At 42.0% G+C, this 25,244-nt stretch overlaps 1 protein-coding gene across 1 annotated transcript in view; it reads right to left on the bottom strand.

The window, feature by feature from the left end:
• The window catches only part of LOC311232773 (uncharacterized protein), a gene marked incomplete at its 5' end in the record, with an annotated part of 152,562 nt that overhangs the window by 31,729 nt on the left and 95,589 nt on the right, over window positions 1-25,244 (bottom strand). Inside the window, 3 exons of the mRNA XM_084338352.1 lie at window positions 6,240-6,284; window positions 6,423-6,500; window positions 8,738-8,917. Of these exons, the coding sequence (XP_084194478.1) occupies window positions 6,240-6,284; window positions 6,423-6,500; window positions 8,738-8,917 (303 nt within the window). The remainder of the gene's footprint in view (window positions 1-6,239; window positions 6,285-6,422; window positions 6,501-8,737; window positions 8,918-25,244) is intronic.

The following is a 25,244-nucleotide window of genomic DNA, read 5'->3' as shown; positions in this document are numbered from 1 at the left end:
GCTACAAGGCTCATTCTGATAGTGGCTTTGGCAAGTCAGATCACGCATCCATTTTCCTTACACCAAAGTACAGACAAAGAATTAAAAGTACTCCCGTAGTCTCGCGAGAGGTGCAGAAATGGGATGTGACGTCAGAGGATACGATCCGGTCAGTGTTCCACAACACAGACTGGATTGTATTCCGCGACACAGATAACATTAATGCCTACACGGAGACAGTGCTGGACTATGTCTGTACTAGGGTGAAAGAAACAATCCCCACTACCAAAATGAAAGTTTACCCAAATCAAAAACCCTGGGTAGACAAATCCGTCCGTGAAGCTCTGAGAGAGCGCACCAAAGCATACAATGACGGCCTAGTGGCAGGCAACATGAATGACCACAAGGTGGCGCAACACAACGTAAGGAGGACAGTGTCAGAGGCCAAACGGCGCTACAGGGATAAAATTGAACTCCAGTTTGAACAAGCTGACTCTAGAGCTATGTGGCAGGGGCTCAAAACGATGACAGACTACAAAGGCGCCTCCCTCAAACTGAACAATGACATCTCCTTAGCAAACGACCTCAATACCTTCTATGCGAGGTTTGATGCTGGTAATAACAACACCAGCTCACAAGCCTCGGCAATGGGGGGGGGGGGGTCGGCTGCTGATGGAGGCGCAGTGTTCAGGGTAACAGAGCATGAGGTGAGGCGGACCTTTAAAAAAGTGAATATCAGGAAGGCAGCAGGTCCGGACGGCATCCCCGGCCGCGTCCTAAAAGTCTGTGCCGACCAACTGGCCCCAGTATTCACTGACATATTTAACCTGTCCTTAGAACAGGCTGTCATCCCCACCTGCCTGAAGAAGTCCACTATTATCCCTGTACCCAAAAAATCCAAGCCTGCTTGCCTCAACGACTACCGCCCTGTAGCTCTCACCTCCATAGCCATGAAGTGCTTTGAGAAGCTAGTAAAGGGCTACATCTGCTCCTCCCTCCCCATCAACATGGACCCCCTGCAATTTGCATACCGCCCCAACAGGTCCACGGAGGACGCCATATCCCATGTGCTGCACACAGCAGCATCACACCTGGACAAGAGGCAGGGGAACTATGTGAGAATGCTATTCATCGACTACAGCTCGGCATTCAATACCATAGTCCCCTCCATACTCATAGCCAAGCTCAGGGACCTGGGCTTGGGCTATGACCTCTGCCAGTGGGTCTTGGACTTCCTGACTGGCAGACCCCAGGTGGTGAGAGCAGGCAACTGCACCTCCTCATCCATCACCCTCAACATAGGGGCCCCCCAGGGCTGTGTTCTGAGTCCCCTCCTCTACTCCCTGTACACACACGACTGTGTGGCTCAGCGGAGTAGCAATACAATCGTCAAATTTGCTGACGACACAGTGGTGGTGGGCCTGATCTCTGCCAACGACGAGAGGGCCTACCTGGAAGAGGTCAAGGTCCTGGCGGGATGGTGCCAGGAAAACAGCCTCTCCCTGAACGTCAGCAAAACAAAGGAGATGATTGTGGACTTCAGGAGGTCGGGGGTCAAGGACTACAGCCCCCTCAGCATCGACGGGGCACCGGTTGAGAGAGTCAACAGCTTCAAGTACCTCGGAGCCCACATATCCGAGGACTTGAAATGGACCATACACATTAACAGTGTGGTGAAGAAGGCACGACAACGCCTCTACTTCCTCAGGCGCCTAAGGAAGTTCCAAGTCAGCCAGAAGATCCTTAAGAACTTCTACTCATGTACAATAGAGAGCATCTTGACCGGCAACATCACCTCCTGGTTTGGGAATAGCACTGCAAAAGACCAAAGCAGACTACAAAGAGTGACACGTTCAGCCGAACGCACAATTGGAGGGGGGCTCCCCACTCTCCAGAACATTTACAACAAGCGTTGCAAGGGGAAGGCTAAGAGAATTATTAAGGACTCGAGCCACCCGAACAACTGCCTCTTTGAACTGCTGCCGTCAGGCAAGCGACACAGGAGTCTCAAGGCGAGCACAGAAAGACTCAGAAGTAGCTTCTATCCCCAGGCCATCAGGCTGCTAAACGAACAATGAATGAACACTACACAACAACAACCACCAAACACACATAGCACACACATCCACACGCACACACTCACTTTAAACAAACACACTGTAGCACCCACTACACACACTTTATAGCACACACCCACTTTAAACAAACACACTGTAGCACCCACTCCCCACACTTTATATTTATGGATGAAGGATTGCACTACAACTCGTACACCTTACTGTAAATTGTACCTAAAATTGTACCTCATCCCATTTCTGCTTTGCACTAGATAGTACTGTACATTAGTACACTGCATAGTATTGTGTATTGTATATTATATGGTAACTCAGAACATTGTACATATGTCTATACCGAACAACTGTGACCTCATTCTTCTTCTAAATTCATGCTATATTATGTTATTATGTTATTTGATACTATCTTGTCTAGCACAGTCTCTGGAGCGTAACAGTAAGAAGCATTTTGTATGAAAGTATTCTGTACTTCTGTATGACAACTATTAAAGAACTTGAACAACTTGGAACTATGGAAGGAGTAAGCCGACCGCTAAAAAGAAAACCCACCGCGGCAGCGAGAGCGAGACCACCTAACAAAAGAAAGTTTCGAGAGGAGTGGTAGTTTGGAGATAGCGGTGTTTCAAGAGACTGGCTACAGTATGACGCTGGGCTGTAGTGATGAGTTGTTCTGTGTGCCGCAAGTATGTCAAAAGGAAAAACAGAAACAACACGTTTGTCATCGGTAGTAAATCAATGAAGCTGGAATCCATTCGTGACCATGAACAGAGCCATTGTCACATTGGCTGCATCTCTGTATCCCGGATTACATCGGCGCCTCTCCTCAAGACCCTCTGTGGCTAGGCTAACAGCCATGTCAGAGCTACACTTTCTAACAACCTGCCCACTGTACCAAGATATTAGATACTTCCCATGAATTGCAAACACCCAAAGAGAGTTTGAAAACATGACAAATAACGGAAAACTCCCATACCTACTGGGTGGAGTACAGCAATGTGCAACTGTACAGAAAAGGACATCCAATGGAATACAACCACCATAAAGGCCGTCAATCATGCAAGTATTCCTGCACTACCTGTACTGTACTGATCTCTGTACATATACCTGACAAACAAGCACATACCTTTAAATACACTTGAAAGACTGCTGCTGTTTCTGAACGTTATATTAAGTTATCGGTACTTACTTACATGTACACATAGACGGGATGGTCAAGTGCAGAGACTCAATCGCATCGGCGACTGAGAAAAAGACAATGCATGTGTGTGTGTGTGTGTGTGTGTGTATCCCAGTGTGTGTGTGCCGCTCCCATTGCATGTCCAGTTCGTTGCATGCCGAATAAAGACCCCTAAAGAGGTCCTGCATTATTATTATTATTATTATATATCGTTATATGTGTCATATGTACAGTATATGTGTGTTATCTTTTGAGTTAGTCTTTACATTTGATATATATATGGGACACAAAAATGTGTTTTTTCTTGGGCCGGTAAGAAATATACTTGGCGGGTAGATTTTCCCCATCTACCACTGGCCGGTGAGTCAAAAAGTTAATTCCAGGCCCTGATTACATATATATTGTTGGTGCTCCTTACATTTTGGTGGGTGGTCCTAAATCTTTGCTGGTGCTCCAAAATTTTTGCTGGTGCTCCAAACCTTTTGAAGTTGGGAGCACCAGTGCTACCAAGTAAAAAAGTTTATTTCGAGCCCTGTATGATACTTTTTCCTAATAAAATCGAATAAAATAAAAAATTCAAAAACATAACCACACTATTACCTTAAATGAACCATAACCTTTACACTAATTTTCTATCTTAAGCATAACCGTTAAAGGTTCAAATGAATCTTCATCATAGTATTGCTGTGTTTGTATCAGCGTGGGTGTCTACTAGTGGTGAGAGAACTCGCCCGTGATCATAATCATTGTTCGTTCGACTCCTGGTCGAGTTGTTTGTTATGGACTTTTGACGATACTTATTTTATTACTTATGGTTATAACATAATGTACATGTACCTTTTTTCCTGTGGTAAATTAGTACTTTATTTACGTTTTCTGATGAGAACGTGTTGCTATTTTCACGGTGAGCAATCAGTCATCTCAAACAAGCCTATTATCAAGCACTAGCGCAGCAACATGCCACCAAAATGATCATGTGTGTAGCTGCTCTTTATACGGTCCACCATTGTTCTGTCAAAACAATAAAAAAATTTGATGAGTAAAATTATCAAACATGTCAAATCCTTACATTTCTTCAGCAGCTGTGTGTTGATCCAAGCAGCATAAAGAAAACACATTTAATCAGTAAATAAAACTACTCCTTCCTCCAAACCAAAGCCTTGTTGCTACACTGAAGGGATTTTAGATGATAACCCATAACTCTGTATGATAGCATGTACAATAATGTACAATTTATTCTTACGGTATATATATCTATCCATATCTGTCTGTACATGCCTACATATAACCCTTTTTACACATCTATAGATAGTGGATACTATATCTATACATATCCCTTACCTACTCGTACTAGTTATGCTGCTGGCCAGTATGACTTACTACCATAGTGTCTTTATACCTGTAACACTGTACATATTAATACTACAAGTCTGTACATAAATCTGATTAGTACTATTACTCAGTACTGTCAGTAGTACTCATTTATATATTGTATACCCAGTTTAAATCACTTGTGCATTACTATTGCACTTTACTGTTACATTTGCACTCTGGTTGGATGCCAAACGTCTTTTCAATGTACTGTACTTGTGCTGCATGATGACAATACATTTTAATCTAATCGAATAGCTTTTCATGTGGGTTCATGTCCTTCTTGCCTTGATATGAGTTCATGAATTTGAACCTCTAGAGCAGGGGTAGGCAACCATAGGCACGCGTGCCTGCATAGGCACGCGGGGGCATTTTCATTGGCACAGGGGGCAGCATTAAAAGAATTATAATTTTTTTTTATATTTTTTTTATTATAATATTATTTTTTTTGAAATATTATAGTGAAATATTTTGCACTGTTCTCGCATTTATCTTGTTGAAATCCTCCCACAGGTTCTTTTTTGTAAGTCGACTGTTTTGCACACCCCTATGACAGCTATACAGCTGTTCCCATGGTGCTCAGCTGTCAGCAGTCAGCTGGCCTCCCGCGCCCGCGCGCAGTTCCCAGGTAATCACACAGTGCTGTGGTTGCATTCTGTATGTGCCGTCTTTCATGATGGCAACCCCCGCTAAGAAAGTTAAAGCAAAGTAAATTCGGGCATTCCAGCCCTCGTGGACAGACGACTACGGGTTTGTGTGTCAGAAGGACCGTGCTGTGTGTACTTTATGTTTAGAAAATGTAGTTTGCAGAACGTCAGGTGTGAAACGCCATTTTGAGACGAAGCATCAAAAAAGTTTCAAAGATCAGGCGGATAAGGCAGAATCGATTAAACGTGCCGTGGCCAGGTATGGAAAGCAAGCCAGCACCCTCAAAGTGTTCACGACTGCTAAAAACCATGCAACTGAAGCAAGCTATCGCATAGTTCATTGCGAAATGTGGAAAGCCATTCACTGATATCAAGGAGGCTTTTCTCTGTAGCTCAGATGTTTTGTTTGAAGGCTTGCCAAACAAAGAGACAATCAAATCAAGGATAAAAGATATCCCCATGTCAGCTCGAAGTGTCGAGCGACGCATCAACGAAATGTCAGAAAATATCAGAGAACAGCAAACAGCTGGATTAAAAGATGCTCCGGTGAGCAGCTTAAAGTGACCAACTACAGCCCCCAGATAACGGAGCTCAGTAAAGCAGAACTGTTTGTCTGCATTGCACCCCCGCCCCAACTCAGATTTAGGGTTGATACAACCACCATAATGATATTGTTAATAATAACAATAACAATAATGATGTAATAATGTAAAAATTATCATTAAGAATACCTGATTATGAGATTTTTTTTTACGATGCATGGAATATTGTTGAGGCACACTAGTTACAACTATATTTCAAACAGGCACTCCATGTCAAAAAGGTTGCTGACACCTGATCTATACCATGGAGACCCTGTGTATCAACACGAATAAACATGTTGCACTAAACATTGCAATGGGGAATATTCCATTCTGTATATATTGCGTACAAAGTCTGCAAACCTAGTAATAATAAAAAAGCAATAAACATCCATAATAAGTCTCTCACCTGTCTGGGTCATTTCTTGACCTGGATGTCCCAGGCAAATCATTGCTGTAGACAATGACATGTAAAAATACATTATTTTCAACTTTTATGAACAGAGTTATAACTAAACAAAAGCACTAATAATAATAATAATAATAATAATAATAATAATAATAATAATAATAATAATAATAAGTCTCTCACCTGTCTTGGTTAGCCCTCCTTCCATGTCTCGCCTGCACTGAACTGGTTGAAGGCAGTTCTTCTGCTCCTTGCTCCTCACTGTAGAAAACAATAAAAAGCACATTATTTTCAACATTCAACAAGGAATCTCTTATCTTATACAGCACACAGCACAGCACATATACACATATTTACAATCCAAAGAGTGTTTATCATGTACATTCATCATGTACACCCATCATGTACATTTATCATGTACACTTATCATGCACACTTATCATGTACACTTATCATGTACAATCATCATGTACACTTATCATGCACACTTATCATGCACACTTATCATGCACACTTATCATGCACACTTATCATGTACACTTATCATGTACACTCATCATGTACACTTATCATGTACACTTATCATGCACACTTATCATGTACACTTATCATGTGCATTCATCATGTACACTTATCATGTGCATTCATCATGTACACTTATCATGTGCAAGCCTTTCTTTGCAAACCCAACAAGTACAGTAAGAGTGTGACTGACTAAACAAAAGATGGATCGTCAACATCTGAATCATCTGAAGATTCTTCAGATGATGTATCCTCCCCTAGCAGTTCTCTCATGTCCTCTTCTCCAGCATAGAGAGAGCTCCACATTGGCACAGAGCAGACACGCTCACCTCGCCTCATGTTAGCACCGGATAGCTACTACTAAAACTACTACTACTACTACTACTGCTACTGCTACTGCTACTGCTGCTACTGCTACTACTGTTATAAGTCGAACTACTAAAGCTAAAGTTTTGCTGGCTGGAAAAACGTGTGTGTTCCTCAGAAATTATCTTGTGAACGGATTCTCTCTCACTTTCGTTCTTCTTCTACTCTTCTTTTCTCGCAGTCAACTTCCGCCTCTCTCGCCTCTCTCGGCTCAAATAAGGGACTAAACACGTTTCGCAATTATGCCACATCAATGTGGAACGCCCTGCCTAAAGCTGTAAAGGAATGTGGATCACTACCCACTTTCAAAACCTCTCTCAAGGGACACCTACGGGAGACTGCAATTCAACACTGGCCCCTGTAAATATCCTAACCCAACCCCCTCCAATGTACAGTAATTTACCTAGTATGGTTGTCAATAGTCCAATGTACAATTTTGTTTGTTTGTACAGTGCCCCCCCCCCCCCTCAATGTACAGTTTTGCTTGTTTATACAGTGTGCCCCCCCCCCCCCCCCCACCTCCAATGTAAATTACCCAGTATGGTTGTCAATATCCCAATGTACCCAACCCAACCCCCCCCACCCAACCTCCTCCAATGTACAGTTTCTACGTCAAATGTATATACTCCCTTTTCTTGACTCCTTCTGTATCACAAACAGTACTGTATTTGCAAATCTGGTATGTCATAAATGTATAGATGTAGCAGTACTGACTATCTGTATGTCATGTATGTCATATATGTCCTGATGAATTGAAAATGGGGGACCCTGATGTAAACAAGACGAAAGTCTTTCTCTGGTCTGCATCCCCTTAACAATTGTGTGTATTGAGCTGTACTGTATTGTACCCATTCTGCAATCTGTTAATAAAGTTATCAATCAATCAATCAATCGGCACTTCCGTCCAGTTTTTTCCGTTTGATTGTAGCACAAGAAATGGCCAAGATATTGATACAAATGCAACGCCTGTAAAATTAAATCTGGCACATTTTACGCATGCATACAAGTTTATTTAGCATCGAATTGAAATGATCCTGGTTCAGTTATTTATTGTTTTATCAACACCAAATAAAAAGTAGCGTGTAACTTCCGGTCTAGAGTAACTTCCTATGTAAAAAAAAACTTGGAAAAAGACTACAATTCCCAGGCAGACCACGTCAAACAATTGACGTCATTCTATCGCGCCCGCGATATCAGCATCGCCGTAGAGTTGCCAATATCGGCCGATAATATCGGACATCCCTAATTGTAACCTATGATATTATTCTAACCCTTTATTCTTCCGCATTTTTTAGTATTAGATATATTAGTACATACTGTAGCTACACAGTACATATAGATATATTAGTACATACTGTAGCTACACAGTACATATAGATATATTAGTACATACTGTAGCTACACAGTACATATAGATATATTAGTACATACTGTAGCTACACAGTACATATAGATCAATTGGTACATAATATAGCTACACAGTACTACAGTAGATAGGGTAGATGATGAGTCTTTGCTGAAACAGCAGATGGGGAAAAAACAACAATGCAGCTAAAGCTACTTCTGAAGAATGAACGGTAGAAATGACAAACTGTGTCTTTTCCACTTACGCTGTCCTGCAGTGGGCTCCTGCAGAATGTGTCCCTGAAGGTCTGGGGACGTCTTGTGTCTCTTCAGGTGTCTCTCACAGTAGGAGGAGCTGCAGGTCTGACAGGTCTTCACTGCTTCCTTCTCAACGCCACCGTCCGAACAGACGTCACACAACACCTGTCCCCTCTGCTGCTCTGAAGCTGGGGAGGAAAGCAGCATAAAGAAAACACATTTAATCAGTAAATAAAACTACTCCTTCCTCCAAACCAAAGCCTTGTTGCTACACTGAAGGGATTTTAGAGGATAACCCATAACTCTGTATGATAGCATGTACAATAATGTATAATTTATTCTTATGGTATATATATCTATCCACTGTCTGTGTGATGTTTGTCTTGTGTTATGAAATGACTTACAGGACGACCAGATTTAGTCTAACATCGACTCCCTCATTTAATGTCTCTTCTCCAGCTTCATGCATATACAGAATGCCGTCTCTCGTCCCACATCCGGGTTACTCCCAGTACGGGTACCCGCATAGCTCAATACACTACAGTCTGTACATGCCTACATACTGTATAACCCTTTTTTTTCTAAATAGTGGATACTATACATATCCCTTACCTACTCTACTAGTTACGCTGCTGGCCAGTATGACTTACTACCATAGTGTCTGTAACACTGTACATATTAATACTACAAGTCTGTACATACATCTGATTAGTAATATTACTCAGTAGTACTCATTTATATATTGTATACCCAGTTTAAATCACTTGTACATTACTATTGCACTTTACTGTTACATTTGCACTCTGGTTGGATCCCAAACGTCTTTTCAATGTACTGTACTTATGTGCTGTATGGTGACTTTATGTGCTGTATGGTGACTTTCTTTTTTTGATCCACTTTTTTCTCCCATTTTCTATTTTTCTCCCATCCCAATTTTCGTATCATCCAATTCAACCCTCCCCTCTCTTTGAACGCTGTTTCTTGCCTCCCACAAGCCGGCTGCAATGTGGACTAAGTCATACATAGCACGAGTCCCCTCCGATACTTGAGGTAACAGCAGTCGCATCTTTCCACCTGCGCGGCTCGATCTTTCAGCGTCAGGGGTCTGGGCTTTGGAGGGGCCCCGCCCCCGTCGCTTCCTGATTCTACTGCGCAGGCGCACCAACCGACCTGTAGGAGTCGCTGTCCACAACGCCCGATCGCCACCCATCAGTTTCCCTCCCCCTAATACTGCCAATGTGTATTAGTGCGGACGACCAGCTAAACTGAAAGCAATGTGGAGCGCTGGGCTCGAACAGGGAGGCGTACCTGTTCGAGCCCAGTCTCCAGTATTCGTGGTGAGCGCCTTGCCCACTGCACCACGTAGCCGCCCTGCCGCGTCTATACTTTCGACAACAAATGTTTGTTTCCGCGTTAGAGTTTTGCGCTCTGATTGGCCAGGTCATGTGCGCCAATCGTGGGACAGCAAGTTCGGCGCCTATTTCCGGGTCTAACAGCCTGCAAACTACCTAACGCCTAGTTTATCACTGGTTAAGCTTAGGCGACTCTTTCGCAGTTGGTTAAGGTTAGAGTTTGGAATCAGGGCAGGTGTTCTATCGCCATGCTCTAAGACAAACTCTAACCTTAACCAACTTCGAAAGAGCGCCTAAGCTTAACCAGTGTAGAAACTTGCGGTCCCATGATTGGGTGTACATGTCACATGACCTGGCCAATCAGAGACGCGGAAACAAACATTTGTTGTCTAAAGTATTCAGGCGGCCAGGCCAGTGTTTCTAGTTGCGGCGGCGCGATAGTTAGATAACCTAAGTGGGGAACAACCAGGAGATCACTGTGACAGAGAGTAATGCAGTCTAAACAGTCATACATCTTTTATTCAACTTCAGCCCTGATCATAACCATTTATTTTTAGATTTTTTGTAATGTCAGATACCAAATGAAGTACTCCCACTTTTCTGACATTAAAAAAAATCCATCAAAATCTGTGTTGTTGTTAATCATTGACACATGCCTAGCCTGTAATAATCCCCCCCAGAAAAATTTACTTTGCATTTGATATATTGAAAATATTTTACTTTTTGTGTGTTTTTTTAACAATAATTTGTGATGCCATCACACAAACTGGCATTTAAATGGTTACAATTCGAAAATGTATTGAATATGTTTTATTTTTTATTTTTTTACAATAATTTGTGATGCCCATCACCAACACTGGAATTTAAAGGGTACAATTTCAAAAACTCCTGCACCAGAATGCAGGAAATTAAGTCTTTGTAATAAAATTATTCCTGGTGGGGGATGAAGGACGAATTGCTTGCTGTGTGTGTGAGAGAGAGAGAGAGAGAGAGAGAGAGAGAGAGAGAGAGAGAGAATTAAGTACATTTGCTGAAATACAGTTGTTCTTAATTTTCTCACTTGTTAGTTAGAATGTTAGTTATTATGTTCTCAATGCCCCTTGCATTGTACGAGTTGTGTGGAAGCGTTTGCTAATTCTAGTGCTATCCCTTTGTACATTGTGGCTGTGTCTGACAAAAGTTAACAATAAATAATGGTATTAGGAATACATTTGCCTGCGTGAACTGTGCATAGCTGAATAGACTGTTTTTAACGTCGGTCATATGGTGGTACTTGGAGAGCCAGCTACGTTCTCAGGTGGTACTTGGTGTAAAAAGTTTGAGAACCACTGGCCTAGGGATTAAGGATACATGAAGTATTAACTGTATGTCATGTATGTCATGTATGTTATGATGAATTGAAAATGGGGGACCCTGATGTAAACAAGACAAAAGTCTTTCTCTGGTCTGCATCCCCTTAACAATTGTTTGTATTGAGCTGTACTGTATTGTACCCATTCTGCAATCTGTTAATACAATTTTCAGTCAATCAATCGAAACCAAAGCACCTCAAAGGCACTAAAAACAAGATTACAAACATCACAAAACAAACTGGTCAGACTACTGCTTGACCTTACTCCTAGAACCCACCTCACCCCTGCCCACTTTGACAACCTAGGATGGCTTAGAGTAGACGACAGCGTACAGCAACTTGCAATGGGCCTGGTCTACAAGATACACTACAGTACACCATCAAGTGAATAGTTGTTGCAACTCGAGAATATCAAAACCATTACATGTACCGCATGGCTTAACCACATCTCACATAGTAATTTAACATATCAAAACCATTAGCAATGCATGAAACGTGAATGACAAATTACACAATAGACCGAACTCTAAGGCACACATACCTGTATCAAATGGGTGGTCGAAATACCACAAGAACAGCGTCACAAATATATCTCGTCAAGTCTGGTGACAGAGAACAATAAATTGACGATATTACCACGGTGAAATACCAATTGTGCATATAACATAACCACACCATTCATTACAACACTATCGAGTCATTATCATCTGTTAACATTCAATTCACATACAAAATATATATACAACAGTGTAATACATAAAAGTGCTGCGCGCTACAATAATCAAACGTACCTCCCAGGTTGAATAGTTGTTGCAACTGAATCCCCAAACCGGAAGAGGTTGCTTCTATCATCGCGCTAATAATTGACCCCGGAAGTGCTACACTCTCGAACGTGAACTTCCCAAGTTACATTCAAATAAAAGTGCCTTTGGTATAAAGAAATAATAAACAATTGTAAGCATTAAACATTTGTAAACAGGATTTAATAACATTTCAACCCTTAATAAAATAATAAACAGGATTTGGTGACATTTCAAACCCCAATAATAATAATAATAATCAATGTCCAATTGACCTGGTTACACGTGCGTGCGCCGGCGTGCTCGCGCGAGGTGCCCGCGCATGCGCATGAGATCCCGCCTTGGTTCGACACGAGCGGAGCTCAATATATATAAGTCACCGCCCCTCATTCAGTATCCAGAAATAGCTCAATTGGCAAGACTGCATGGCTGTGGCGCGATGGCCAGCCGTGTATAGGTGTAACAGACTGACAGCCAATGAAATGGGGTGCATTTGTCACGCTGTCCAAGGAGCTGAACTGCTCTCGTGCAGCCGTGTTCGAATCCCGGTCGGGGCAAAAGCCTGTCATACATTATCAAAGATAAACAGCTATGTTGAATCAATAAACATGAATATCACTAAATAAACATGAATATTGCACAGATTTAGATTATAATAGTAAAGCTATTATAATAGTTCAATGGTTGTGATGGCAAAGTTCGTGTCAGGTTCCTTACTGTATATTTGCATATCGTATGTCACAAATGTAACAGTACTATATACCTGTATGTCATGTATGTCCTTGTCATAAATGTCATGTATGTCATAAATGTCACTATGAATTGAAAATGGGGGACCCTGATGTAAACAAGACAAATGTCTTTCTCTGCTCTGCATCCCCTTAAACATTTTGTGTATTGAGCCGTACTGTATTGTACCCATTCTGCAATCTGTTAAATAAAGTTTTCATTCATTAATTCTGTCCCCGTCTCTCCTTGTTGCACATATTTAGATTATCATTAGATTGTAGCGGCAGAGGTTTTTGTCAACTTAAATCATGTTTCTTAATTTATGCACAGGAGGACTGTGTGTGGATGACCACAGGCCTGTGGTCCCCAACACCTCTGGGGTCAAACACCATCTCCTCAGTCTTCTTAACATTTAAAACCAGACAATTATTGTCGCACCAGTTTACAAACCACTGGATTTCCAAATAATAGTCAGCTAGGTCACTGTCATTCTTAATTAGAGCTAAAATGGCAGCGTCATCAGGAAATGTTCATATCATATCTGGTGAATTACCTAGCTCATGGAAGTCGGCCATGGTTCTCCCCTTGTTAAAGGGCGGAGACCCCTCTGACCTAAATAATTATCGCCCTATTTCCAGATTGTCTGTAATGGCCAAAGTCTTTGAATCGCTTGTAAACAAACTGAAAGAGTTTCTAGCTGACCATAATATTCTTAACAAGTCTCAGTCAGGCTTCAGATCCATAGTACTTCAGCGACTATGCTAGTCTCAAATGACATAATTGAAGCACTAGACAAGAAAAAACACTGTGCAGCATTGTTTGTTGATCTGTCTAAAGCGTTTGACTCTGTGGATCACGCATTACTGCAGAGGCTTGGTTGCATATAGGTCTTGGTAAAACGGCTTTGAGCTGGTTTAAAAACTATCTATCTGAAAGAACTGTGTCTCAGTAATAATAATAATAATAACTTTATTTGTATAGCACCTTTCATACAGGGGATTGCAGTTCAAAGTGCTTTACATCAGTAAGAAATAAAACATAAAATCAGTGTAAAACAAGCAGCAAGAGCAAAGCATAAAGTGGGATAAAATAATGCAGATATATTAATCAATTCATATCAGAACCTCACGTTCCAATATGCTTCTGTAATCTGTTACAAAACATGATAAGGTTATAGTATGCACCCAGCAGATAGTGGGGCGTAAAGATAAAAGTAGAAATAAGTCAAATGAGCAGACATATAAAATCACAGTTTTTCACATTAGGATCTAACATCCTTTAGGGCCACCTTGTTTATGGTTTGATTCAGTTTTAGTAGAATGTAAAATACATGAATGATGAAATGAGCACATAAAGTGCAGACATACTATAAAATCCTCTGATATATAAAATAAAGGAGAATAAAGACATCCCTCCAGGCCTCCAACTCCCTCTGAAAAAACTCTGTCTCAACAAAGTCCTGGAATGGCATCCTGGGATTGGTGAGTCCTTCTGCTGCATAGGTCTGGAAGACCTTAGTGGAGCAGTAGAAGTACAGTATCTCACCGCTCCAGTCTGATAAAAAAAAAAGTGGATGGTGGAGCCATCTCTGAGGAACCGGGACTTTGGCTGACCACAGGCGAGGCAGTTGTGTGTCCTCTTGGGGAGCCGCTGTTGTTGTTGCTGCTGCTGCTGCTTCTCCAGCATCTCACTGAATGAATGAATGAAAACTTTATTTAACAGATTGCAGAATGGGTACAATACAGTACGGCTCAATACACACAATTGTTAAGGGGATGCAGACGAGAGAAAGACGTTTGTCTTGTTTACATCAGGGTCCCCTATTTTCAATTCATAGTGACATTTATGACACACACAACATACATGACATCATGACATTTATGACATAGGGACATACATGACATACAGGTATATAGTACTGTTACATTTGTGACATATACGATATGCAAATATACAGTACTGTTACCCATAGATCCTAACTATTATAATAGTTCAATGGTTGTGATGGCAAAGTTTGCGTCAGGTTCCTTACTGTATATTTGCATATCGTATGTCACGTAACAGTACTATTGTTTCTGGCTTAAAGGCCAACCTTCATGTTGTATTTTTGTTCAATAAACAATGTGGACTAAACCTTCAACAATACACAGAAGGTTAACCCTTTCACTGCCACACGACAGCCGGTTAACCCTGTAAACCTTCTAGTCCCAAAACATTCTGTGACTAATTCAGTGCAGATTGTAATGTATTGTCATCATGCAGCACAAGTACAGTACAACTAAAAGAGGTTTGGCATCCAACCAGAGTGACTATGTAGCAGTAACGTGAAATAGTAATATACACTGTACAGGTGGTTAAACTGGGTATAACATATATAAATTAGTACTATGAGTACTACATGTATGTACAGAGTTGTAGTATTAATATGTACAGTGATACAGGTATAAAGACACTATGGTATAAGTCATACTGGCCAGCAGTGTAACTAGTAAGAGTAGGTAAGAGATATGTACAGATTTAGATATAGTATTAATATGTACAGTGATACAGGTATAAAGACACTATGGTAGTAAGTCATACTGGCCAGCAGTGTAACTAGTAAGAGTAGGTAAGAGATATGTACAGATATAGTATTAATATGTACAGTGATACAGGTATAAAGACACTATGGTAGTAAGTCATACTGGCCAGCAGTGTAACTAGTAAGAGTAGGTAAGAGATATGTACAGATATAGATATAGTATTAATATGTACAGTGATACAGGTATAAAGACACTATGGTAGTAAGTCATTCTGACCAGCAGTGTAACTAGTAAGAGTAGGTAAGAGATATACAGATTTAGATATAGTATTAATATGTACAGTGATACAGGTATAAAGACACTATGGTAGTAAGTCATTCTGACCAGCAGTGTAACTAGTAAGAGTAGGTAAGAGATATGTACAGATATATATATAATTATATACCAATGATGTAAACTACCCATAATTGATCAGTAGGGTTTAACCTGGAGGTTGGGCTTTAAACATCTAGCCCAGGGACTACAACTGAAAACTAGCAACCCTGCTAATGTTGGCATATTTACAGTTTTTAATTTGTATTCATTTATAAATGTATAACTGTTGATTGATATGCACTGTCCCTGATCAAATAAACGGAGTAAAAAATAGAAGCATAGCAGATAGATAGATAGGACACACAATGTATTATCGTTAAGATCTGCTGTGCAGAAACAAAACACGACTCAGTCAGCTTCACCGAGTACATCCAACTGTTGAAACTGCCAACACAAACGCTAAAAAACAGTTTAACCTATTGGTAAACAAACGTATTGTTGAAAATATACAATATGACTGCTGTTGTGACAGTGTTTAGGAATCGGATCTTATTTAGTAGTTTAAACTCACCTTCAAACTTTAACAGGTTGAATGAAAAACGCTACTTTCTCCAGCTCTGCCAAACGGATCTCTTCTTCTGTTCTTTTTCTCCTAAATGTGGATACAGCAGCGCAGCATCCACAAACTCGCAACAGCGCCACATATGGCCAAAATAATACATGGTTTTGTAAACAGGGAGTGGATGGTCGTTAAGGGAATGGAGCGTTGTTAAGAGCGAGTGAATGGACGTTAAGGCCAACTACTCCAGGGTGCCGCGCGATCCTACGGCTCGTTTGCTGGCGAGTTCGAATCCCATCAAATATTTTTTTTTTAACATGATTTTTTTTTTAACGTGTATTCTTTCGCTGGTTAAGGTTAGGCATGGTTAAGGTTAAGGTTAGGCATTGTTTCGGAGTTGGTTAAGGTTAGGACGGTTAAGTTTAGGCGGTGTTAAGGAGCTGGTTAAGGTTAGAGTTTGTCAAAGAGAATGGCAATATTCTTTCTATGGTTAAGGTTAGGCATGGTTAAGGTTAAGGTTAAGGTTAGGCATTGTTTCGGAGTTGGTTAAGGTTAGAACGGTTAAGTTTAGGCACTGTTAAGGAGCTGGTTAAGGTTAGAGTTTGTCAAAGAGAATGGCAATAGACAGCCTATTTCCGCGCGACAGCTCCCAAAGCGGGCCTGAAAAGAAAGGCGCTTTACCGTAGTGGCGTGCGGTGACGAATGCTTCCGCATTCTTGCACTGCTTGCTTGACATAAAGCTACACGCGGGCCGGACACGTCTTCTTTAAACAAGTCAAGAAGAAACATCACAATAAATCAAGAACAAAGACAAAAATACCAGGAAAACCAAAATAGAATAAAATAAAATGTAAAATAAATTAATTAAATGAATGCAACACTCCCAGAAGGTAAGGACAAACTCAGTACTCAGATACTTGAAATTATTTTTGTAAATAGACTTGATGGCTTTATTGAAAAATATGGGTTATTGAGTGACCATCAATATGGTTTTAGGAGCAATAGTGTTATGGTTTGACACCGACCCCAAACGCACGACACAAGAGAGTAGGAATTCAGAGTTGCCAAAAACAAGGGCTTGTTTATTGAGACTAATTAATGAGCACAGAATAGGCAAGTCAAAAAGGACAGGTACACAAGCAAGGGGGAAAATGTTCTGCTGCTCTGCAGCTTCTCCCGTGGTGGTAGTAGGGGGTAGCAGATGCTGACGTCTGAGCCGCTCTGCAGACTTCTCTCGGCAGAATCTCCGAAGTGTTGCGGGACCGAGAGAGAGAGAGAGGGAGCGAGTCAACAAGGGTGCAGGTGGAACGAGCAGGAGAACAGGAGAGGTGACTTGTACCCAAATACAAAAGTTATCCAAGTGAACTAATCTTCGTGTAAATACACACAGTGAGCAAAGTTCCAAAACACAATCCCAAGTGAATATCTTCGTGTAAATACACACAGTGAGCACTGTTCCAAAACACAATCCCAAGTGAATATCTTCGTGTAAATACACACGGTGAGCACTGTTCCAAAACACAATCCCAAGTGAATATCTTCGGTGCAAAAATAGACACTGAGAGTGAAGTCCAAAAAACAATCCAATGTGAATAATATCTTCGGTGTGAACTACACACAGTGGGAGATGTAAAGTCCCAAAAATATTATCCCAGTGAGAACAACAAAAAAGGCGATCGCTGGGTGAGTGACTGTCTGATAAAAAAGGTGGTAATCTTCAGTGTTATAGAAACACACGAAAACGGAATTTGATCAAGACAGTCAGTAAAAAACTCACCCAGACGTAGTGCGTAATGAGTGCTGGAACAGCAGCGGAGCGAGCGCGTCGCCACGGGGAAAAGGTGTCCAAGAGGAAGGCTTCTTGGAATATCCTGGAGGTAAAGCACAGAGAGCAACAGCAGCAGCAGCAGGAACGGAGAATGCAAACAGAGAAATATCAAAACGATCCAACAAAACTAGAGTGGAGAAACGGGGTATAAATAATACGGGATTGATTGATTGACAAGCAGTGACAGCTGGGGAATGTGATTGAAAAGCGTGCGGACGGGAGAGAACCAATCAACGACGTCTCTGACGACGTCACTGGGAAGAAGCGTGTGAATGGGGGAATTGAATGATTAACAGAAACAAATGAAAACAGAGCGAGGTGGTTTAAAGGAACAGAACGAGTGAGTGAGCAAGGACAGAAACCTCACAAATAGATCAACATCCTTAGCAGTGATAGATTTTGTGGAAAATATATCAACCAATTAATGAAAAACAACCCTCAATAGGTGTATTTATTGACTTACGTAAAGCCTTTTAAGTTTGACACAAAAATGCTTTTACAAAAAATTTAATGGTTTGGAATAAGAGGTGTCACTCATCATTGGTTAAAAAGTTATTTAAATAATAGGTTTCAATATGTAAACATTAATAATACAGAATCACATCTTAGAAGAGTAACGTGTGGTGTTCCACAGGGTTCCGTATTGGGACCCAAGTTATTTATACCTTATTTAAATGACATGAATGATTTGCTGATGATACTAATTTACTTTGTTCAGGGTGGACATGAAAGATTTATTGAAAACAGTAGAAAGGGAATTGATAAAGTAAAAAAAATGGTTTCATAGGAATAAGTTGTCTGAAGTTATAAAGGAATAAGTTTGTTGAAAACAAAACTAAACTTATTTGGTGGTGTTCCTACCGACTGTGAAATTAAACTGAATTGAAATGGAACTTAAATTGAAAGAGTATGTAGAAGGGTGGATTATCCCTGCTTATGGGAGTAGTAGTACACAGCCACTGGGTAGCAGGATACTATATAATTGGATCTATATGTACCCCCGTCTTTGGCCCGGAACGTCGTTCTGGAGGGCTTGCAGCTGGGGTGGATGGGGCCCAGGATTTACTAACCTGGGGAATGGTACTCTGGTCTCCCTCGCCTTCCAAGGCGGTCAGCAGTAGCTCCCCACACACTCTCACTTCCCCCAGTACCTCCGACAGCCCTCCCACAACCGGTGACTGTCAGTTCAATAGTATTATTGGGCTTCCCTTTAAGCAGTACCCTTCCTTGACCACCTGTATAGACCCTTTAAATAATATGAATATGAATGGGGTGTAAGGGTTAAATAATTATGCAGTCACAGTATTTACCCAGGGGTTAGGTTAGCAAATGGAAGAAACAGACACACACACAGTGCTCCCAATTATATCTACTTTGTATTTAAGCCTGGGCAGGTTATCAGTTACAGGTTGTACTTCAGATTTATTCAGATAGCACTTATTCATAAATGGCACCGGGTGCTCTCACTGATAATGTAGGGGAACACTATTCCCACCATAGGCACCGCGTGCTCAATGCATTAATAATACCCCGCTTGTACTAGGGGAGACCCAGGCATAAAGTAGAGAAATCATTGGGAATTCAAACAACAATAATAATAATAAAAATACAAAAGAAACCAAGCAAATGTGGGCCCACGTTACCAAAATAAAACCTACACTAAAGCCGGCTTATATTGTTTGGGGTACCCCTTAGACACTGGTTGTTAGCGTTCACTTGAATGGATGTTGATGTGGATACACGAGGTACCGTTCGTACTTAGCCAAGATGGCGGACCCACTCTTATCACCTCTCGTCCAGGTGACAAGATGGCGTCGGGCGATCCCGCGAGCACAGCCAGCGGGCTGGGGCGAACAGCATGGGCAGTGGTGAACTGGAGGAGCGTGCTGTGATGGCGACCTCTGCTGGTGGGAAGAGGCGTCCTCTGCGATGTCGGGGAGACGTTCACTGCTGGCTGTCGCTTGCTGCTGTCGCGCGAGCTAATACTGTTGGCTACCCTAAACACAGCTAAACTTCGGGTCTGGATGCACCCTCCTGCTATATCGGTTGTACTACTAACGCAACGTGGCTGACTGTACCACCGGTCTTCAGCGCCGCGCACCCGGTAGTCTACTGGAGTCAGATGGAGCCGTTATCAGCATGCTAATACACCGCACACTTACTACTATAACCCGTTAACTATAGACGTTAGTCCTTCGTTCTGTATCGCTTACTCACACACTATCGCTGGTACTTCTAGGATAACACGTCAACTAGCAAGTACTTCTTATCACCCGTCGCTCTCCAACGGGGCTCTCTTCTTATCACCCGTCGCTCTCCAACGGGGCTCTTCAACAGCACTCCTTCAACGGGGCTCGTTTGAGCACACGCCCGCTGCGACTGTTCACGGTCGAGTTCACTGCCGAAGACAACTTCCTGGTCCTCTGGCCCCCAGGTAATTCTCTCTTCCTCGTTGCTTCCCTCTCTCCTCCGCTCCACCTGCCACCACTGCCACTCCGCCCCCTGCTGGCAACCGCCACTGATCCCACTCTAGGACCACTCCAGAAAGGGAGAAAGGTGCTTCAATGTTATTGTTAGTGATCCATAATGAAGCCGGAGAAGAGTAGCACCTCACCTCGTTATTAGACCGGGCGAGATATCAAAAGGAACACTGTTTATCACACTTTATACACACACAGGGAAAGTAACAGTTAGTTAGCACTTATGAATACTTAGTAGAATATTCAGGATGCTACAAGTATATGAAACAAAATTCTTAGGTGTGATTATAGATCACAAACTCTGTTGGAAGTCACATATAATATATCAAAGGTAAATTTGCCAAATCTGTTGGCATTCTGTACAAAACAAGGGAGCTGTTGAATCAGAAATGTTTGCATATATATTGTATTTTTCACTTGTTGTGCAATACATGTCATATTGCGTTGAGGTCTGGGGGAATGTATATAAAACAAATATAGATCCTATTATTAAACTTTTGTAGATATGGTGTACATAAAAACTTTGGCAAAAGTTTTTCGTGCTAAGAGTAAAAGCCAACCAGTTTGTATTCAATATCTCTTTAAACCAAGAGAAGGAAAGTATAATTTAAGAGGGTTACGTATTCTTAAAATGTACAAAAGTAAGAACTAATGTAAAAGCTAGATGTGTTTACATTTTGGGAGTTATATGGAATAGCCTTATAGTGACGGGTTGAAGTTGTGTACTTCTCAGAGGAGATTTAAAAAAGGCTTAAAAAGTTAAATAATTCAGGAGTACAGTTTTGAGTAAAACATCAACCATTTGTTTTTTTTCAAAAAATATATCTTGCAGCATATTTTAAGTTTTTTTTTTATATTAAAATATATTTAGTTTTTAAGAATTGTAAAGGATAGGCAAAAATAAGCACGTGCCTATTCCTTTTTTTGGTCATTGAGTTTGGATTTTGTGTGTGAGCTTACTTTGAATATGTAGATTTGAGATTTTGATTTGTTGTAAACAAACCGAAAATAAACGAATCATTCATTCATTCATGTGGAGGGGAGAAACCTTAGAAGGGCCGTTCAAGGGGGGATCTTCCTTCTTAGATGTCGGTGATAGTAGTGTTACTTGCAATAAAACAGGTGAAACAGTTGATAAGCATGTACATATACGTGTAATGAAACTCAAATAAGTACATGCAATAGCAACTGGGGTCCATAAGAACATTTTGAAAGATTGAAAATAGAGCTGATGACGGATCCATTTGAGGTATGGGGGCGGCGTAGAGAGGGTCGCATCCTCCCGGCCATCATCACGAGACGTCCACCACTCCGGTCATCAGCACGAGGCATCCACTCACATTGATCGTTTTGGTGTGTGGTTTCCCAATCCACAGCCAGGCTGTAACACTGAGTCTCATGGACACAGAAAACAATTCTCATTCCCTTCCAGACACCATCAAAATGAGACGGCGGCCATTTTATTGTGTTCTGAATTCAGATGACCATGATGCACGACACGAGGGAAGGCCCGCCCTTCCTCTCCCTAGGTTCTACAGTGTGGTCACATTCTGAACTCCTGTGCTGTACATCATAGTCAGATAATGTTTTGAACCAAGGAAGGTACAGAAGATAAAACATGTGTTTAAGAACAAGAAGAAGTCTTTATTTGTCAAGCAGCAACACACACATTTAAGATGGGCGACATACTGGAACACACACACACACACATGCATAGGGTAACCCGGCAACCTGGTCTTCAAGCGGGAATGGAACCAAGGACCTTCCTGCTGTGAGGAGACAGTGTTAACCACTACACCACCGTGCTGTGAGGAGACAGTGTTAACCACTACACCACCGTGCTGTGAGGAGACAGTGTTAACCACTACACCACCGTGCTGTGAGGAGACAGTGTTAACCACTACACCACCATGCTGTGAGGAGACAGTGTTAACCACTACACCACCGTGCTGTGAGGAGACAGTGTTAACCACTACACCACCGTGCTGTGAGGAGACAGTGTTAACCACTACACCACCGTGCTGTGAGGAGACAGTGTTAACCACTACACCACAGTGCTGTGAGGAGACAGTGTTAACCACTACACCACCGTGCTGTGAGGAGACAGTGTTAACCACTACACCACCGTGCTGTGAGGAGACAGTGTTAACCACTACACCACCGTGATGTGAGGAGACAGTGTTAACCACTACACCACCGTGCTGTGAGGAGACAGTGTTAACCACTACACCACCGTGCTGTGAGGAGACAGTGTTAACCACTACACCACCGTGCTGTGAGGAGACAGTGTTAACCACTACACCACCGTGCTGTGAGGAGACAGTGTTAACCACTACACCACCGTGCTGTGAGGAGACAGTGTTAACCACTACACCACCGTGCTGTGAGGAGACAGTGTTAACCACTACACCACCGTGCTGTGAGGAGACAGTGTTAACCACTACACCACCGTGCTGTGAGGAGACAGTGTTAACCACTACACCACCGTGCTGTGAGGAGACAGTGTTAACCACTACACCACCGTGCTGTGAGGAGACAGTGTTAACCACTACACCACCGTGCTGTGAGGAGACAGTGTTAACCACTACACCACCTTGCACATGTGAGAAGACAGTGTTAACCACTACACCACCGTGCTGTGAGGAGACAGTGTTAACCACTACACCACCGTGCCACTAGGGGGAGACAGTGTTAACCACTACACCACCTTGCTGCCTTTAACTAGACGCCTCGCCATCGTCATAGAGATTAGAGGTATAGCTTGTTTTATCATGACATCATAACCAAATGGAACACTAACAAACATAGGAAGCATGTTAGGAAGCACAGGAAGGAAGTTAGGAAGCATAGGAAGCATGTTAGGAAGCATAGGAAGCATGTTAGGAAGCATAGGAAGGAAGTTAGGAAGCATAGGGCCACGCAGCTTGCCACAATATGTTGCATGTCAGAAACAAATTATATCTATTCCTTGTTTCTATGTTAAAGAGAGAGTGAGAGAGAGAGAGAGAGAAGAGAGAGAGAGAGAGAAGAGAGAGAGAAGAGAGAGAGAGAGAGAGAGAGAGAGAGAGAGAGAGAGAGAGAGAGAGAGAGAAAGAGAGAGAGAGAGAGAGAGAGAGAGAGAGAGAGAGAGAGAGAGAGAGAGAGAGAGAGAGAGAGAGAGAGAGAGCTATGACAGAGCAGATTAATGTTGACGGGTGGCGTGGGTCGGCCTCATAGATCAGACAGGAAACAGAGAGTATCTCAGTTACAAAGTCCCTTCTGTCGCGTCATCGGGGGCTTAGCCAGTTTTGTACAGGACACCCTAAAGACAGCACCCCGTGTGACGTCAAACATCAAAACATCAAGGCCCGCGCATGCGGACGACTCAGCCCTGCTGGTCTCTGACAAGAACAAGTTACAGGTTGAAAAAACCCTCAGCTCGGAACTCGGCAGAATCTGCACCTGGCTCGCTGATAACAAACTATCATTACACCTGGTCAAAACAGAGTCCATTCTCTTCGGATCAAATAACAAACTCAGCAAGACCGACGGCTTCTCAGTTGCAGTGGGTGACAATATTGTCACAAGGAAAGATGAAATTACATACCTGGGTTCCATCCTAGAGGCTAATCTTTCCTGTGACAAAATGGCATCCAATGTAATAAAAAAAAGTCAACCAACGAACTCGATTCTTGTACCGGATCTCCTCTCTGGTAAACAAGAATACCCTGAAGACTCTGGCAGGAGCACTCATTCAAGGGTACTACGACTATGCTTGCACCTCATGGTACCAAAGCACCTCAAAGGCGCTAAAAACAAGATTACAAACATCACAAAACAAACTGGTCAGACTACTGCTTGACCTTACTCCTAGAACCCACCTCACCCCTGCCCACTTTGATAACCTAGGGTGGCTTAGAGTAGACGACAGAGTACAGCAACTTGCAATGGGCCTGGTCCAGGGGCGGGGCTAGGGAGTGGCTACTTGGGCTCAAGCCCCGAATGTTTTCTGAAAAGCCCAGAATCTACTGTAAAAAAGAAATAATTTTTTTTACCGCCCCGTAAAAACAACAATTAATCATTGTTACATGAAAATATGTTTGCACCAGATTTAGCAGAAGCTAATTTCCATCTGTAGTCTATCCAGCTGCTAACTGTATTTGAGTGAGTTAAGTCTCTGTGTTATGGTAGACTCAGACCTAAGCTTTAAATCACAATCAACATAATTCTTCCACCTTAGAAACATAGCTAAAGTACGGCCATTTATAAATCAAAAGGACGCTGAAAACCAGATCCATGCCTTTATCTCAAGCCGACTCGACTACTGTAATGCACTCCTTACCGGCCTCCCGAAAAAATACGATGATAACTATTTTATTGCAATGCACTATTGCATTATTTTATTCTATTTTACTAACTATTTTATTGCACTGCACTATTTTACTTTGTGTCAGTGATAATCAAACCGTAAACAAAGACGCATATTAACACTTTCAGCGCCAGATGGCACTGTTTACTGTTACTGTTGAAAGGCCAGCACCTTTTACAGTAACATGGGGATACGTGGCTGTGTTTGCAGGCCTAAAGCTATATTATATAT

This window comes from Notolepis coatsorum (genome assembly GCF_963971535.1).
Source record: "Notolepis coatsorum genome assembly, contig: SUPER_7_unloc_7, whole genome shotgun sequence".
NCBI classification, from domain to species: domain Eukaryota; kingdom Metazoa; phylum Chordata; class Actinopteri; order Aulopiformes; family Paralepididae; genus Notolepis; species Notolepis coatsorum.
Note: the sequence above shows the minus strand (reverse complement) of the source record. Positions and strands in the feature narration are given on the sequence as shown.